This window comes from Micropterus dolomieu, linkage group LG06 (genome assembly GCF_021292245.1).
Source record: "Micropterus dolomieu isolate WLL.071019.BEF.003 ecotype Adirondacks linkage group LG06, ASM2129224v1, whole genome shotgun sequence".
In the NCBI taxonomy this organism is placed as follows: Eukaryota; Metazoa; Chordata; class Actinopteri; order Centrarchiformes; family Centrarchidae; genus Micropterus; species Micropterus dolomieu.
Window position 1 is genome coordinate 21,743,477 of NC_060155.1, and position 13,102 is coordinate 21,756,578.

Sequence of the window (13,102 nt, forward strand, 5' to 3'; positions counted from 1 at the left end):
TCAGAGAAAGATTTAGAGTTGCATCACATATGAGGAGAAATGTGGGGTATAACGTTATTTTGTAAGACACTTAAAATATTAGTTGAAAGATGAGTTGTTAATTATTAACTTATACAAATAGAAATTTTAGGCCCACAATGTGAAATGCATAAGGCATGAGGCTCATCGCTGCAGGGTATTCATTTTCCACCCATTTGACTGTTATTGCTCATGCAAGCTGGCTCATGGTGGAAAGTATAGCTGGAGGTAAGTTAAATACTGCCAAGAGGTACGTCCTCTTTTTAGCAAAAGTCATGTGATGTTTTTGGAGGTTGCAAAGTGTTCATTGTAAGTTTTACGCTGTTTTGCTATTGCTCAATTATCTTTCATGGACAACTGAAATGACACAAAGCATATGGAAGAGTTTAAAGCAGTTCACGTCACCTTTAGGTCTGTCACAGCTGACATCTTCCCCCATTTTAATGTCTGTTATGTAACTGTGGCTTGTGGTCAGGGGAGTTACAGGTTGTGCTGTAGCTGCATTGGCAAAGTGAAACAGTGTAATTAGTCATGTAACAGTGACCTATGAATCAAAACCGTCCTTTCGACCTGAAGAGCACAGACCCTTGAGAACGGAGGTTATTAACCTGTTGGAAAAACACCTTAAATAATATAACTAAAATGAATCAGGAATAACTCCTCAACCATTAGGCCTAGATGCATAATTCAGGTCAGAAGCTAAGGAATATAAATCCATTGTAAATTAACACATTTATTTTACCATTAAAGACTAAATGGAGATACAATAAAGAAAAATGTGATATTTTCATCCTCGCCTGGTAAAAAAAAGCTATATTTTTAATGCAATAAACTATCAAAACCATTGTCAAATAGATTATAATACAACTGAATATCTTTTAATACACCTGGAATACAACTATAACTTTAAATGTGATGAAAAGAAACTAAAATACAACAGTTACCATTTTTTAAATATACCAGTTAAATGTCCATATTTGTAATATAATGCAGTAAGGCGGTCAGGCATTCTGTATTGCTGTCAGATATGTTTCTCCTGTAGATCAACTTTTCTCATTTAGTTTAATCACAGCTGAGTCTACATACATGCAGGCACTCCTGAAGTAGCCTAAAGTCTTTTCAAATGTGCATATGGCACCTTTTCACCTCAATGATAAATTAGCTTAATTAATGTGAATTCAATGAAGAATTATTTATTGACCAAATATTCAATAGGGTGGACATTTTCTGCACCAATTTATGGTGGAAATGTCTTTATTTTATAAAGGGATGGACAAAATTTAGGTGGTAGGTGACAATTCAGAATGTAAAAATACAATAGAATGTAATGCAGTAATCTGTCGCTTATTATTTATTTTATATTTTAAGTGCAGATCACATCCGCTTTAGAGGGAATGAAGCATCCTGGAGCAGAGAGACAAAATGTCCTCTTTTTGGAATACAAGTTTTGTCAGTTTGTCTTAGTTCACTGACAACAAGCCGAGAAAATGTAAAATGCTTTTTTTGAGAAATCATAAAAATATCTACAATGGAAGGACCAATGATATAGTAAATGTGGATTGACTACAAATATGCCAGCTGCGCAAAAATCTATTTGCCTTTGGCAATTTGAATAAACAAGTAAATAGCCTATGTGTACAGTAGATAAATAATATTGTGAAAAAAATCAAGTTGTTTTTTTAGAAGCAGCCAAAAGACAAACCTGAGAAAGCAATAACAGTTACTACATATAAACCCGGTTATGTTGTTGCATTTGTTTGTTTGTGATGAGATGAAAATTTCACTAAGCTAAATCATACTTAATCTAATATTTAGAGAGAGACACAGGGAGTGCTTTATCATCTGTTCTAAATATCACTGTCATTATATCGTTGTCGAGGAGGGAAATTGCATAGAGAAATGTTTCCATATTACAAGCAAATGATGGATCAGTCCAAAGTGTACAGTGTGCTTAGAGCAAGCCAGACCAATATACATGTTGCAGAGGACTTGCTTCAGCACCCTCCAGCAGGAGCCATTCAGGCAGGAAACATTGTATAGTCTGATGGCTGTTGGCAGAAAACAACCTCAGGTGAATTAATTTTGCCCCTGAGGTAGATGAAGAGAGCTTTGACTATGTACTGCATCAGATCACCATACAGAGTTTTTAAACCACTGGGTTTGGGCTTCATGTGGGATCACTTGTATTCATTGTCACAGTAAGAGTAAGACTGATATATTGATTTTTAGTATCGTTCTGTGACAAAATAAACTGGGATAATCCATTGATTCTCTTTCCATTCTTCTGGAAATAAAATATACAGGTGCTGGTCATATAATTAGAATATCATCAAAAAGTTGATTTATTTAGTAATTCCATTCAAAAAGTGAAACTTGTATAATGTATACATTCATTCCACACAGACTGATATACAGTATTTCAAGTGTTCATTCCTTTTAATTTTGATGATTATAACTGACAACTAATGAAAATCCCAAATTCAGTATCTCCGAAAATTAGAATATTACTTAAGACCAATACAAAAAAAGGATTTTTAGAAATGTTGGCCAACTGAAAAGTATGAGCATGTACAGCACTCAATACTTAGTTGGGGCTTCTTTTGCCTGAATTACTGCAGCAATGCGGCGTGGCATGGAGTCGATCAGTCTGTGGCACTGCTCAGGTGTTATGAGAGCCCAGGTTGCTCTGATAGGGGCTTTCAGCTCTTCTGCATTGTTGGGTCTGGCATATCGCATCTTCCTCTTCACAATACCCCATAGATTTTCTATAGGGTTAAGGTCAGGCGAGTTTGATGGCCAATTAAGAACAGGGATACCATGGTCCTTAAACTGGGTACTGGTAGCTTTGGCACTGTGTGCAGGTGCCAAGTCCTGTTGGAAAATGAAATCTGCATCTCCATAAAGTTGGTCAGCAGCAGGAAGCATGAAGTGCTGTAAAACTTCCTGGTAGACGGCTGCGTTGACCTTGGACCTCAGAAAACACAGTGGACCAACACCAGCAGATGACATGGCACCCCAAACCATCACTGACTGTGGAAACTTTACACTGGACCACAAGCAACGTGGATTCTGTGCCTCTCCTCTCTTCCTCCAGACTCTGGGACCTTGATTTCCAAAGGAAATGCAAAATTTACTTTCATCAGAGAACATAACTTTGGACCACTCAGCAGCAGTCCAGTCCTTTTATTCTTTAGCCCAGGCGAGACGCTTCTGACGCTGTGTCTTGTTCAAGTGATGGTTGATAAAAGGAATGCGACAGCTGAAACCCACGTCTTGCATACATCTGTGCGTGGTGGTTCTTGAAGCACTGACTCCAGCGGCAGTCCACTCTTTGTGAATCTCCCCCACATTTTTGAATGGGGTTTGTTTCACAATCCTCTCCAGGGTGCGATTATCCCTATTGCTTGTACACTTTTTTCTACCACATCTTTTCCTTCCCTTCGCCTCTCTATTAATGTGCTTGGACACAGAGCTCTGTGAACAGCCAGCCTCTTTAGCAATGACCTTTTGTGTCTTGCCCTCCTTGTGCATGGTGTCAATGGTTGTCTTTTGGACAGCTGTCAAGTCAGCAGTCTTCCCCATGATTGTGTAGCCTACAGAACTAGACTGAGAGACCATTTAAAGGCCTTTGCAGGTGTTTTGAGTTAATTAGCTGATTAGAGTGTGGCACCAGGTGTCTTTAATATTCAACCAATATTCAAAGTCCTCTCTCCACTGAGGAGGTTAAAACCAGATACTGTTCTGGACTCACAGAAGATCTAAGCTGGTGTTCAACCACTGGTTGAATGGGCTGCCCCTGTCCGCTGGGCTGACTTGTTGGCAGCGGGCTGCTCACGGGTGTTGGTCTGCAGCATAGTCGTAACAGGTAGAAAAGGAAACATGCCTGCTGTGGAAAAACCCAAGCCTTCTTATCCTCCAGGCACTGAGTGGTGATCAGGCACCCCTGCTGCCACTCACTCATGCAGCTGAGGCACGGGGTGGAGGGCCTCTACCTTAAAGAGAGAAGGAACGCACTCCAACCCAACACATGACCCTTAGGGTCGTAATGAAGGTTACAATATGGTAAACCTAGTTCTATTAGCACAGGCGGAGCCCTCTACTGGACTCTATGGGTACTACCTATCACACGCACGTACTCGCCCACTGAAATTTTGCATACTGTAATTAGCCGACCAATTGGACGTCACCACTGTACGTGCGTACCGTATAAATAGCGGTGTCCTCACTGCTCAGTATCCAACCAACCCTTCAGCAGACAGCAGTGGAGCGGCGGGGCTCCATCGTAGAGGGCTCCGCCTGTGCTAATAGAACTAGGGTTACCATATCGTAACCTTCGTTCTATCTCACACAGGCTCCGCCCTCTATTGGACTGTATAGGCACAATGTGTGGAGCCCGATGACTGTCCGCCCAGCCACGACAAACCACAGCTCACCTCACCGACACGATCGGCCACAGGTCACCAGCTACAGGCCCTAAGCTGCCGCCATCCTAAGTGATGGGGCAGTGGGCCACCCCTCAGAAAGGTCACTAGACCTCTAGGGGTTTGGCATGACCAAGAGGGATCTGACCCAGCCAGATCCAACACCTGAACTGTCCTGACCCCTTACAGGGACATCACAGTCAGTGTAAAATGTTTTCCCCAACAACCGGTAGTCTATGGTAGACACCAGTCTCCTTCTTCACAGATCCTGAGTCGCACCTGCGAGCACAGATCCTGAGAAGGAGCCCGACACATCCAAGAGGTAAAAATGCACAAATGGACATGGACAAGACCACGATGCCGTTGTGCAAATCTCCTCAACACTCACCGCCTGCACGTAGGCCTGTGAGATACAGTCACAAAGCCATCCGGCTAGGCGCTTCTTGGATAGAGCTTTGCCAATCGCACCGTCACCAAAGCAAACAAGCAGTTGATCAGTGCGTCGAATGGGGGCCTTGCACTTCATATAATGTGCGCACAGGACACAACAGATGCAGCCTCGCCTCCCTAGGCCCAGGGTGGGGTGGAGGGTGGAAGGCATCCAAATCTATGGTCCTGACCTGGACGAGCTTCTTATGTTCTTAGGAACAAAGGAGGGGTTTGGTCTTAACACTGCTGCACTGTGGTCACCACGAAGCAGCATGCAGCTGGGATGAACCGACAAGGCGCACAGCTCACTCACCCTCTTGGCAGAGGTGAGACCCAGTAACAAAGCTGTCTTGAGAGATAGCATCGTAGGGGTTTGACCTCAGAGCCGCTAGTACCACTGGGGGGCGGAGACACGTAGCACCGGTCGTTGTCTCCTCACACCCTGCAGAAAACGCTTCACGAGGGGGTGGGTGAAGACAGGTCTGTCGCCAAACCCCTCATGACAAGATGAGATAGCTGCCGCATACACCTTAATGGTTGAGTGTGACAGTCCCTTCTCCATTAGGCCCTGTAAGAAGGAAAGGATGGATCCCACTGAGCAGGTTATGGGATCCATTTCCTTCTCAATGCACCAGCGCTGAAAGCCCAGCCACTTAGCTTTGTAGCAGGAAGTGGTGGAGCCTGCCCTCGCTGCCTGGATGGTATGTACCACCTCTGCGGACAGCCCAGCCTGTCTCAACCTCTCCCTTTCAGGAGCCAAACCTGGAGAGGTTGGCCAAGCACCGGCAGTGTGCCTATGGCGCACTTCAAGGAGTGGCGACTCCATCCATGGAGGTGAAGGTCAGTGGGCGGTTCGCTGTCTGTCTGAAGAAAAAAGGATGCTGAGCAGTGAGGACACCGCTATTTATACGGTACGCACGTACAGTAGCGACGTCCAATTGGTCGGCTACTTACAGTATGCAAAATTTCAGTGGGCGAGTACGTGTGATAGGAGGAGGGGTAGTACCTATAGAGTCCAGTAGAAGGCGGACCCTGTGTGAGATAGAACAGCACCTTATACTGTACGTCCTTGACTCGCTAAACTGCATTTGCTCTGTTAAACGTGGGCCACTGTGCACCGATACATTTTACCTTACAAAGAGCACACCCCCTTGCAGTAGTCAGGGTTGTGGACTTTGTTTACTGTGTACACACTGTGGAGCTCATGCAACCCTGCTGTCATATACTGTAGTTAACATTCAGTTAAGGAGAAACATGGGTCACCATCCTATGTGGTTAGTAGGTTATATTTCATCTTGAGCTCCACATTCATTGTTTTCTTGTATTGTGTGTTCCCCTCTGATATTACATGCATCTATACTTACCAACTGCTGGATAAAAAAAGAAACAAAATAATTTAAAACCATGAACTTGCAAGTCATATTTCTCAATTGATAATATGTCAATAATAATAATAATAATAACATATATAAAAGATACTAAAAGGCACTTTTGAGTATATGTTAACTGGGTCATCTTCCTGTTTAGAAATAAACTAGCCACGCAACAATAACAGAAACCAGCCATGGCCTCAGCACAGGTAACTACAGGTCAGTTGAAAACACTATGTCACACACAGAGTCTGTGCAAATCAACATGTTTTTGTTATTTTCTAACTGTGGTCTTATCATTGCTGCAGTGGCAAGCCAACCTGTTTTCATTCCCAGGTAATCAATACCTACGCTTTGTAAACAGCCCTCTGCTTCTCATACAGATTCACCAGGTACCCATCCACAACAATATCAGATGCTAAGAGCAACTTCTCCAACTGTTTCTCAGCCCATGTCGTCAAAAACCAATGCTGCCTTATCACACCACTTGGCATCTCATTCTGATGCACATAGTAGCCTATCCTTTAGCTTCTGTATGAGACAAACTTTTAACATGTGGTTAAAGTTTTGAAAAGGTCCAGTGTGGTTAGTTTTAGGCAACAAACTGCTTGGTTATGTTTAGGATCCCGGTTTGGGATAAAGTAAGTATACATTATGTAATGTATGTCACATTATGTAACTTTAAATCCGTAAACTGTTGACTATTGGTATCTACAGAGGACATGAATCCTAGTCTCCTGGGTGAAAGTCCTATATTTTCTTCCCCTATTATGCATAATACATTTTACAACTTTCAAGTATTTTGTCAAATCATTAAATTTCCTTGAACCATTGACAAGTTTGATTGTTGATTAAACATTCCAACTGATGATAATTTCGAAACTAACTATTGAAATTTGAATTTTGCTGAATTTAACTAACTTTCAATAGTCCACTCAGCATGAGGAAACTACATCACCATTGCTGCATTGTAGGCCATGCAGATAATGATCAGATGAACAGGTTAATCATTGACCTGATTGCAGTCAGAGTATAAAGGCCGAGGATCCTCACTCAGAGGGTGTGCTGTCACAGCGGAGGGAGAGGACTGCCACAGAGCTGGAGAAGCAACACGACAACAACATGAGAATTACACTAATTCCCTTTTTGTTTCTCCTGGCTGCTGCCTGTGTCCCTACTCTCTGTGGCAAAGAGGAGCAGCCTGTCATCCAGCCTGAGGCCCCAGCTGAATATCGTTCCCACTTTGCTGCTCTGGATGATGTGCGTCTTCTGGGAAACGGCCTCCTCCAGCTGGGTCAGAGCCTGCAGGAGTTTGTGCAGAAGACAAAGGGACAGATAAACGACATCCTCCAGAAGCTCAACATTTTTGACCACTCGTTTTACCAGCTGTCAGTGCTCGCCAGTGAAATTAAAGAGGAGGAAGAGGAGCTGAAGAAGACCACTGTGGTACTGAAGGCCAACAATGAAGAGATCAAGGGCCTGTCTGTTGAGATCAGCTCCAAAGTGGACAGCATCTTACTGGAGAAGAGTCGCCTGCAGAACAAGGTGGAAGGCCTGGAGGAGAAGCTGAGCAGTCTGTCACATGGCCTGGTGATGAGGGAACAAGTGGCAGAGATCAATGGCCTTAGGGTGAGTCACCTGTTGTTAGAAAGGAAACCTGCTCTTGGATTGTTCTCCTGCCTATTCTGCACAGGAAGAAATTCAACATCTTATTGAATACTGATCTCAGTTACGCATATTATATTAGATTGTAAATGTTATGGTCGTTTAAATAGATGGAAACAAGCTTTAAACAAGGGCTTTTTGAATACTTACTGTAATGGCACTATTCGGTAAAAATTAGTATGCAATCTTATCCTTTACAGTGATTTGTTTTGCATTTGTTCTCCCAGTGTATGACTGCTATAAGACAGACTCAGAATATTCTGTGTAATATTAACTATATAATAATAATAATAAAATAGTAGCTATTTGTGCACTTTTTAATATAGGTTACATAGTGTTTCACAATAATCAATGTAAAAACTAAACAAAATTAAAATAAAAAATTACAACAGTCAGTATAAAGGAAAAAGAAATATGCAAATAAAGGAAAAACTAAAGTGGGTATCACACAGTAATAGCACCAAAAAGTAAAAGTAAATAACACCATTCTTTAACAGTTCTCATGTTTTCCCATGACTTTCTTCCCTGATCAGGGGGTGGTCCACAGCCAGGAGCAGAGCATCATAGAGCTGCTGAAGGCTGTGAGGGAGCAGAGCGACCAGCTCAACAACCAGAGGGTTAAGATCAGGATTCTGGAGGAAAAGGTAAATCTTAGGGACTGTAGGAAGATGATTAGGTGGAAGGTGGAAGTTTATGTACTTTGTCTTTCTGCTGAGAGGGTAGCTGAATTTCTCAAATTTCTCACCCAGATTCATTCTTTCCTTGTGACGTTTATTTTTAAAAGAAGCATCACATAGATGACTTTCATTTTGATATTTAATACTGCATTCTGGAAGAAATGTCTCCAACAAGCCCGGTCACGCAACCTCAGCGTAAGAGATTTTACAATTGATACCATACATATCAGGCTATAGCGTCATCTGATCTAATTCTTTATTTGTTATTAAGTGGAATCTGGGTAAAATACTGGGGTGCTCAAGTGTAGCGGCCATAGATCTGGTGCTGGTTCCCGTTTTACTCATTCAGTACATGTAATAGTGGTTCAAAAATCGAGAGTGACTTACCATTTGGTTATGTTTGCCAAAATATGTTATTTTGAGATATTGTGGGAGAGGGTGTTGTATTTGATCATTACTTCAATTTTTGGGAGAGTCTTGCTTATTTCCTCTAAAATTAAATATAGGTTCCAGTCCCTATCTCCACTCCAAAGATGTCCATACAGTCCCTTCAGTCAGAGTGGATGGGCAGTGGAGTTTTAGTCTGTTGCTGTGCAAAAGTATGCATTTCTCCAGGAATTTCCTAAGAGTATTGTGCCTGCTTTTTGAGTTAGGAGCTCTCATCATCATGGCATTGCACTGAATGTGCTGGTAAAAAGAAACCTTAATGGAGGCATGGTGCTGTACTATATAATTTAGACTTTAAATCTTAGCCAGTGCCTCAATGATATAACACATTTGCATTTTCCTTGGTCTTGAGAACTCAAAAATTCATACTGTTGCCGTAAAATATCTTAAAAACTTTGGAAAAGTTCTACTTTTGCAACAAACCAAGATTTATTATGTGTGGAATTGCTTTATAATCCACAGTATTTCTATAGAGTCAGTCTAAGGATGATGTCTGCAGGCTGAAGTGTTTCCCTATTTCCCCAGCTAACAGCCAACACATTGACCCAAGAGACCATTGAGAGGATGCCTGAAATCTTCAAAAGTGAAGCACCAACACTCACCCCTTATCTGACCTCTAGTTCTACCAGCACCACCGAAATGATGAGTAAGATGGATAATAAAACATGAGGAATTGTTGAGATTAATATTAGGATTTGGTATATTTTATTTGCCATACAATGATATCAGCACGCACAATTGTTATATATTCAGTCTTACGGTGTCACTGCTCGTTATTTAAAAATGTGTCCATACAATTTCCAGCAATTTTGTGCTTCACATTTATACAATTTCATGCAGTTATAACGGGGAGCTGCCTAGTACATTCACATTTTCAGCACTTGCTGAGCAATCAGTGACCCTGCACACGTTATTCTTGCTAATGCTGCTGATATGAACTGTTGACCTACTGGTCACAAGTGTGCTTCTCTGCTCCAAATTACCACTCTGCAGCTAATCTTTATTCTGGGCAGTATTATGTTTGACTTGAGGTTTGTGGTCATTTTTTAGATCTACCATTAGACTGCAATGAGTTGTTCAACAGAGGAGAACGAGTCAGTGGTGTCTATGCCATCAGACCCAATGGAATGGAGCCCTTCATGGCCTTTTGTGACATGAGCAACGGTACTGTCTCACAAACAGCACAAAACTTAAAACACAAAATTTAAAAAAACAAAAACGTATTAATCATGGTTTAGTCTTTGTCCAGCTGTTTATCTTATTTAAAGTTGTAATCCTTAATGTAAAGCAGGGGTAGTAGCAGATGTTGGAGTGAACAGTAAACAGTGAGGCTGATATCAATGAGTTGAAGTTACAACAGTAATGCTGGATTACGTGCATGGATTGTATGCTGTGAATCCAGCAGGAGAAAGGCGGACTCCGCCATTAACTATGAAAACAAATATAGAGAAAGAAAAAACAGACTGTAAATGCATTTAAAAAAAAATCAACCTTTAATATTAAATGCTATTTCATGAAAATCTTAAAGATTATAACTTCAAATTAAGTCATCAGTATTGTCTGTTTTTTCCATTTAGACCATGGAGCAACAGTCATCCAGCGAAGGAGGGATGGCTCAGTGAATTTCGATCAAATCTGGGAGAAGTATGAAAATGGGTTTGGAGATTTTCAAGGTGAGAGGCACTATTCGCTTCTCAAGACTCTAAGTGCAATTACCCATATAATGTTGGAAAATTAATTTTCAACTGCCAAATTCTAAATTACTTGGCTTACATGATGATTATAACGTTTATTATTTTATAAACTATGTAAGTAAAAGGATACCTCCACCTCTGCATATACCTTTGTGTGCATCACTTCTTAAAGATGCTTGTAAATCATGTCAGCTCTGACCTCTCAATAACGTCTCTCTCACAGGGGAGTTTTGGCTGGGTCTCAGGAAGATCCACTCTCTAGCGGCTCAGGGCAACTCTGTCCTTCACATTCACTTGGAAGACTGGAAACAGGGCAGGCGCTATATCGAATACAGATTTCACCTTAATGGTCCAGAGAGCAACTATGCCATTCACCTCACACTTTTGTCTGGAGATTTGCCAGACCCCATGATCAACCACACAGGCATGATGTTCTCCACCAAGGACAGAGACAATGATAAGCACCAGGAGTCCAACTGTGCCCACAACTACACAGGTAAAACAGATGTGCATGTGGGAGACATGTGTCTCCTCATGTAATGCAAAGATGGGGATTAATGAATACTTGTCACATGGAATCAGTCGCACAACATGTAATTTCTGTCAACTTCCAGGTGGATGGTGGTTCAACGCCTGCGGAGACGCCAACCTGAACGGGAGATATTTCCACATGAGACCTAAGGGGCGTTCAGAGCGTAGGAGAGGGATTCAATGGAAGCTGGGCCAAAAGACTTCTTATTCCCTCAAGCTCACTCAGATCTCTGTCTACCCTGTGGCTCCCCCCAGCACCACCTCCACCACTTCAGCTTCCTTTGAGGCAGGTGCCTCTCTCTGATCCATTGCCAATATTCTCCAGTAAAATTTTGCATTAAACAGTGGCCTCTTCAGGACATAATTGGCATTGCTTCATGTGAGCTGCATCCATGATTTAGGAAGGCAGAGAGGAACTTTTTTCCTCCATATGTATCGACTTCTGGTAGATTAAATTCAGTCACACAGGACACAGTGCTGTTGTGTCCTCAAGAGAGAAAGCCAAAATAATGTATTGCTACCTAATAGGATAGGACACTTGTGAATTTATTGTGTAATCTAAAATATACTAAAATGCAGTTAGCATAAACTACATCTTCACTCACTGTATCTTAGAGGTCAAATGTTATGGAGAACAAATGAAAACATACAGCTACATAGAGTATATATAATAAGTTTTTATATTGGGTCACATTGACTCTTTGTATACAGCAGTGGTTCCCAACATGTGGGGCAGGACTTGCCTTATTGTTTTGATGTTGCATACTTTTTTAAAGTTAGAGACAAAACTGACTCAACAGCGTGTCTGTTTGTCATGTTCACAGCGAGAGAATGGAAAACTTGGACAGGAAGAAACTGTGTCCAGAATTTTTTAAAGTTACTGATCGGTACAGTCATGTTTTTGGGTCATTCTAGAATCAATATGTTTTTTTTTTGTTTGTTTGTTTTTAGTTTGTTAATTTTTTTTTGGACTATGCACATTTGTTTCTTTCTAGAGTTGCATTGCATGTTTTCTCATTGTGCAAATAAACCTTTCTCAAAACATTTTCATTTATTAGTTAACATTTTGAGATGTATGCTATTTTTCAGAACATTTTTAACAAATTACGCTTTTAAAATTGATGGAGACAAAATCAGCCTTTTCAAAAAGTGAAATCTTGTAAATGAATAACTAATGCACATCACAATGTTGCTACATGTTGTACTAAAACTTACAAAATGTTGCAGTGGGATGTTGTGATGCCAAACTCTTTTGTACTGTGTTGTCAGGAGCCCTAACAACACAGTAAAAAAAAACTCCAGAGGGCAGTGTTGTTCTGTCTCATGTAGATACAGTGGGGGAAAAAAGTATTTGACCCCTTGCTGATTTTGCAGGTTTGCCCACTTACAAAGAATGCAACAATCTACAATTTTAATCATATGTACATTCTAACAGTGAAAGACAGAATCCCAAAGAAAATCCCAGAAAATCACATCATATGAATTTATAAAAATTGATAACCATCTGATGAGGAAAAACAAGTATATGACCCCCTACCAAACAGCAAGTATTCTGGCTCCTACAAGCCAGTTAGTCTTTCTTTAAGACACAGCCCCAATCCCAACCAATTATCTACATCAAATACACCTGCCTCACCTCGTTACCTGTATAAAAGACACCTGTCAACACCCAAACAACCAGCATCCAACATCACCACCATGGGCAAGACCAAAGAGCTTTCTACGGACATCAGGGACAAGATTGTTGATCTGCACAAGGCTGGGATGGGCTACAAGAGAATCGGAAAGCAACTTGGAGAGAAAAGATCAACTGTCGGTGCAGTTATCAGGAAATGGAAGAAGCACCACAC

General features: G+C 41.3%; 1 protein-coding gene across 2 annotated transcripts; it reads left to right on the forward strand.

Moving 5' to 3' along the window:
- Positions 1 to 210: 210 nt before the first annotated feature.
- Positions 211 to 12,219, forward strand: LOC123972119 (angiopoietin-related protein 3-like). 2 transcript variants are annotated; one of them, XM_046051378.1, is made up of 8 exons: positions 211 to 246; positions 7,431 to 7,867; positions 8,437 to 8,547; positions 9,553 to 9,673; positions 10,078 to 10,191; positions 10,605 to 10,700; positions 10,945 to 11,217; positions 11,336 to 12,219. In XM_046051378.1, exons 1-8 carry the CDS (start codon positions 225 to 227, stop codon positions 11,554 to 11,556), a joined length of 1,395 nt encoding a protein of 464 aa, XP_045907334.1. In that variant the 5' UTR covers positions 211 to 224; the 3' UTR covers positions 11,557 to 12,219. The 2 variants fall into 2 exon arrangements, with proteins under 2 accessions (XP_045907334.1, XP_045907333.1); XM_046051377.1 differs by lacking the exon at positions 211 to 246 and having other exon boundaries at positions 7,361 to 7,867.
- The last annotated feature ends 883 nt before the right edge of the window (positions 12,220 to 13,102 follow it).

Bases quoted from the DNA above. Each gene is read 5' to 3' on its own strand.
- LOC123972119 (XM_046051377.1), top strand. From the start codon at position 7,361: ATGAGAATTACACTAATTCCCTTTTTGTTTCTCCTGGCTGCTGCCTGT. The intron at 7,868-8,436 runs GTGAGTCACCTG...TTCCCTGATCAG, and splicing joins CAGAGATCAATGGCCTTAGG to GGGGTGGTCCACAGCCAGGA. The intron at 10,701-10,944 runs GTGAGAGGCACT...TCTCTCTCACAG, and splicing joins TGGGTTTGGAGATTTTCAAG to GGGAGTTTTGGCTGGGTCTC.